Source organism: Genypterus blacodes, unplaced genomic scaffold, assembly GCF_046128005.1.
Source record: "Genypterus blacodes isolate CSIRO-AG114 ecotype Tasmania unplaced genomic scaffold, CSIRO-AGI_Gbla_v1 ptg000212l_1, whole genome shotgun sequence".
Classification (NCBI taxonomy): domain Eukaryota; kingdom Metazoa; phylum Chordata; class Actinopteri; order Ophidiiformes; family Ophidiidae; genus Genypterus; species Genypterus blacodes.
This window is the reverse complement of record NW_027467011.1, coordinates 262,501-267,500: the sequence shown is the minus strand read 5'-3', so window position 1 is coordinate 267,500 and position 5,000 is coordinate 262,501. Positions and strand designations below refer to the sequence as shown.

At 46.2% G+C, this 5,000-nt stretch overlaps 1 protein-coding gene across 1 annotated transcript in view; it reads right to left on the bottom strand.

Moving 5' to 3' along the window:
- LOC143015708 (receptor tyrosine-protein kinase erbB-4-like) overlaps positions 1–5,000 on the bottom strand; it is a 162,281-nt gene that overhangs the window by 20,740 nt on the left and 136,541 nt on the right. The window contains exon 20 of the mRNA XM_076169763.1: positions 1,938–2,123. Within this exon, the coding sequence (XP_076025878.1) occupies positions 1,938–2,123 (186 nt within the window). The remainder of the gene's footprint in view (positions 1–1,937; positions 2,124–5,000) is intronic.

Sequence of the window (5,000 nt, the reverse complement as noted above, 5' to 3'; positions counted from 1 at the left end):
TGATGTCATCTGCTGCTGTGTGACAGATCAATCTACACAGCGTCTCCTGGCTTCAGGCCCCCGGGGGCGCGGGGGTCTAACTACCATTAGGATAGTTTTCACTTATAATTGACACAAATGCGAACAAGAATGGAACGGACAGGTCATTCTACGGCTAATAGGAACACGAGGTAGCTTATTGATTCCCGCCGATCGATCCATCGCTAACTGAAAACAAATAACAGCTCATAGTGCGATCGGTGAGGCGCCGTCTCCCATCTGATCTGTGTGTCGCCGAGGTGGCGGGGTGAGCTGTTCCTTTGCTCTTCCTCGCTTACAGTTGCAACGGCCAAATTGACCCTCCGCTTCCCCCCCGCTGTCGCCGCCACAGGAGGAATCAAACCCAATTAGGAGAATCAGACCCCAGTCCTGCCCCTGGGAATCATCCGTCACTGGGAGGGGGAAAAAAAGGGGCTGTGCCTAAGAGCTAGCACACACACACACACACACACACACACACACACACACACACACACACACACACACACACACACTGACTCTGCATCAGGAGCAGCGAGAGGTCGTCTACTGCCTCAAGCCGCCATGCCTCCGTTCTATTCCCTCAGATCTGAACGCTCAAAGGTGACGGCACTTATCAAAACGTTGTTTCGAAGGGTCAAGCAGGAAGGAGAAGCACATGATGCCTGCGGCGTGGAGGCTCCTGGTTCCCCCCCCCCCCCCCCCCCCCCCCCGTCGCATCACAGCTCAACATGATCGTTCAGAAGATGAGGTGTGACCGATAACTGCCTCATGTTTTTGTGAATGAATTAGCACCTTTAGAAATCTCTCTAACTTTATGAGGAAAGGCTTGATTCACAAAATAATGGACACAGAAGCTCACAACACCAAAGTGGAGCTAACTCTCTGTGTTGAAACCTCGTTGTATTTTATAATACCTCTGCCAAGGACGTTTTGTTTCCGTCTATGTCAAAAACTTACCAAACTTTGATGGACAGGTGAGCTCGCCAGAAAAAAAAGATGAAGCATGGACGGGGGTTTACTCACACACAGCTACACGGGGAAACAAACCTGCAGATGGAAGTGGAAATTGTCTCTTTGCTGGTGTCAAAGCGCAACATTCTCACATCAAACTAAAGTGCCAAACTCCTAACAGTTGTTTTCTTGTCAAGGAATCCTATCAGGCTGATCGGTGTTGGTAATAATTCCGGCTTTTGTCAGATGATTTTGTCGGGGCTTTCAGAGCGCAGGGGAGGAGGGGAGGAGGAAGAGGAGCAGCAGCAGATGTCTGCCTACACAGCATGTAATAACAGCAGAGCACCCTACTGCCATCCTGCAGTTATAATTCACACAAGTTAAATCTCACCCAGCAGTTACACCATCAAACAGTCGGGCTTCATCAGCTCCATGTGCAAACAAAACACAAATGCTCTTTGGGTAAGCAAAAGTACACAGAACATCTCGAGCCCCGCGTCTGCTGCTTCCTTCGTTTTAAAGGGGAAGATTTTGTTTGAACAGCGACGAATCCAAACGGCTGGGTCACATTGTGGTTAATTTGTTAATTTGTTTGCATAGTGGCGCGCTTCACGGGAAGAAAAAAACGGATTCTGTGCTGCTGATGGAGCCGGAGCCAAACTAAGCCTGTCTGCTCCATTTTCTGCAGTGTCGGTGGCTTATTGTGTCGCCGTCCGCGGCTGCGACTATCATCACAGCGCTTTTGTTGAGTCAAGCAGCGAGGATAATTAGGGTAAACGCAGGCGAACTGGTAGAGATTAACACCACAATGTCAATACAAACACACACCCAGGAAGCCCCCCCCCCCCCGCGTATGGTCTCTCTCACACACACACACACACACACACACACACACACACACACACACACACACACACACACACACACACACGCGCACAGAAGACCCACAGCGCCCGGCGGCTTACCTTAGCGATCTGGACACACCAGTTGAGGAGCAGCTGCGACCCGATGTTGTCCTTGTGCTCGTGCACGTAGTCGAGGAGACAGCCGTGGGGCATGAGCTGCGTGACCAGCTGGATGGTGGGGCTGAGGCAGACGCCCAGCAGACGCACCAGGTGGGGATGCTCCATGCTGGCCATGATCAGGGCCTCCTAGGTGAGAGCGGAGAGGACGGACACTTAGAGGAGCTGGGTCAGCGTTCCGCTCCGAGCTAACGCCAACATACATCTCTAATATGGAAACTAGTGTGTTAAATGTCACATGACTTGGAAAAACTTGGCTCTGCTTTTAAGCAAACAAAGAAGATGATGTGAGATGACTTCTGAGGAGATTAGAGGCTCAGGTATTAAAACGGAGCAGCTATCAAATGTCACCGCGTCTCCGTCTGTCGCAATAACAGATCCTGTTACAATACCCGGCGTGTGTTTGGAGACGGACGGAGTATTATTCTTCACCGTCATCTCCGTGCTATCGCGGCTCATTGTAACAATCTGATTCCTTCTTCTATTTATTCCAAAACAAACCAGTCTGGCTGCTGCCGGCAAATGAGAAACAGATCCCTCTCTTCATGCCAGAGGATTATTCACAGGAATAAGCTGGCAGATAGAGTCTTAGAAAAAGAGCAGCAAATAAAGAGAGCAGCAGAGATTTTACATCAGAATGTTGGGTTTTAGAAGTAAAGGCCCACATTATCTGGGAGCCCCGAATCAAGATGTGAACGCTCCCAGGACGCTGTGTGTGTGATCGCATCTCTGTGGAGGAAGATGGAGACGCGAGCGGCAGGGTGAGAAGGAGACAGATACACGCTAAATGAATAACAATTATAAATAAAAAACACGAATAAAATAAAATAAAATAAAATAAAATAAAATAAAATAAAATAAAATAAAATAAAATAAAACATAAAATATAGAATAAAGTAAAACAAAAAAATAAAATAAAATAAAATAAGATAAAATAAAACAAAAAATATAGTATAAAGTAAAACAAAATAATAAAATAAAATAAAATAAAATAAAATAAAATAAAATAAAATAAAATAAAATAAAATAAAACATAAAATATAGAATAAAGTAAAACAAAAAAATAAAATAAAATAAAACAAAATAAGATAAAATAAAACAAAAAATATAGTATAAAGTAAAACAAAATAATAAAATAAAATAAAATAAAATAAAATAAAATAAAATAAGATAAGATAAGATAAGATAAGATAAGATAAGATAAGATAAGATAAGATAAGATAAGATAAGATAAAATGAAATGAAATGAAATGAAATGAACAAAACAAAACAAAACAAAACAAAACAAAACAAAACAAAACAAAACAAAACAAAACAAAATCAGATAGTGGTTGAGTGATGATGTTGTCATGCTTGGATTCCTCTGCATTATATTGCAAAGATTTTCTCCCCAAGCTGGAACTTGATGCATACATTAGGCCTCACATTATGATTACTACCGTATATCTTTATCCACGGCAGCTGCTAATGGAGTTTACCAGCTGTGTGAGTAAATTGTGTTAATCCTGCAGAAACTGTATTCAAAGCTGACTTGTGGGAATTACACACAGCAGCGTTTTCATCTATATTCCAACATATGTAGAAACACGTAGATGTGAACGCCAAACGGATGCGGCGAGCGACTTTTTTGATTAATCTCTCTCTCCATTCCTTTCCCGGCTCGCCCCTTCCCTCCCCCCCCCCCCCCCCCCCCCCTCTCACTTCTCCCTGTCTGCAGCAGATGGATGTAGAGGTTTCAACAGTTGGGGCACGGCGTCAGGATAATTGTTATTGCGGAGCAGAAAAAAACCAGAAGGATGTGCGGCGGCGGCGGTGAAGTGTTATGATGGCGAGGCTCGTGCTCACCGCCTGGCGCGTGTGCATTACAGACTGAGGCAGAAGCCGCGCACTCAGTCATTGCTTAAAAACACCCCACTTCACTCAGTCTCCTAGGCTCTTATTGCCCCACCCCCCCCCCATTCACACACACACACTCACACATGCAGACACACGTTCTCTTGGCAGCTCTCGAAAAACATTCACGCTCACATACTCAAGAACACACACACACAGACACGTGTGTGGCCTCCTCTCACAGCGGTGGAGGGAGGAAGAGGAGGAGGTACAGTATATGGACCCAGGCTTGGCCCCCCCAGGGGTGCTGATAGATAGATGAGGTGCCTTTTTAAATTTAGGTGCTAAGGAATGAGCTTAGAGGCAGATTGGTGGCGGTGTGAGGTGCAGAGGGTGCCAGTAGATTAATTCCAAACAGGAGGGGGGAGGGGCAGAGGCCACAGAGAGGCTTTTGGCACCATCAGCTGCCTGATTTAAGCAGAGGCTGCCGGCCCAAAGTGGTGGCACTACATCTCCACTTCATAAAACCACCTGCTGCCCCCCCCGCCCCCCCCCCCCACATACACACACAGCAGCAGCAGCTACCCTGACACCCGGCTGCACCCTGCACCCCAGGATCAATGGGAAGTGAAAGGGGAAGGAGGCGTGTGTGAGTGTGTAACAGACAGAGAAGAAGGAAGAGAGAGCTTTTACTCCGACTCTGTGATCCCACAAGACCCAGAAGTCATAAACTGTGTCGGGCTAAACTCTCGCTCTCGCTTTTTACTCTCAGGGCAAACATTACGAGGACCGGTGTGTGTGTGTGTGTGTGTGTGTGTGCGTGTGTGTATGTACGGATAGACGTGAAAAGGTGTGTGTGTGTGTTTTGGTTTTGCTCTCATCTCCCCAAGCGCTGACCTCCATTACTGCCGACTGACCCTTCTTTCCCATCTAGCTCACTTGCTCACTTTCTTCCTACCTTGCATTCACACACACACACACACACACACACACACACACACACACACACACACACACACACACACACGCCCAGGGAGATGGACTGGTAGAGTCCTGCAAAACTTGTATGTGTGTGTGTGTGTGTGTTAAAGGTATATTAATATGTGTTTGCCTTTCATCTGTCAAATAATCGACTTGGTCACTGAAATTCCTATTTATGCCAGCACAAGCAAA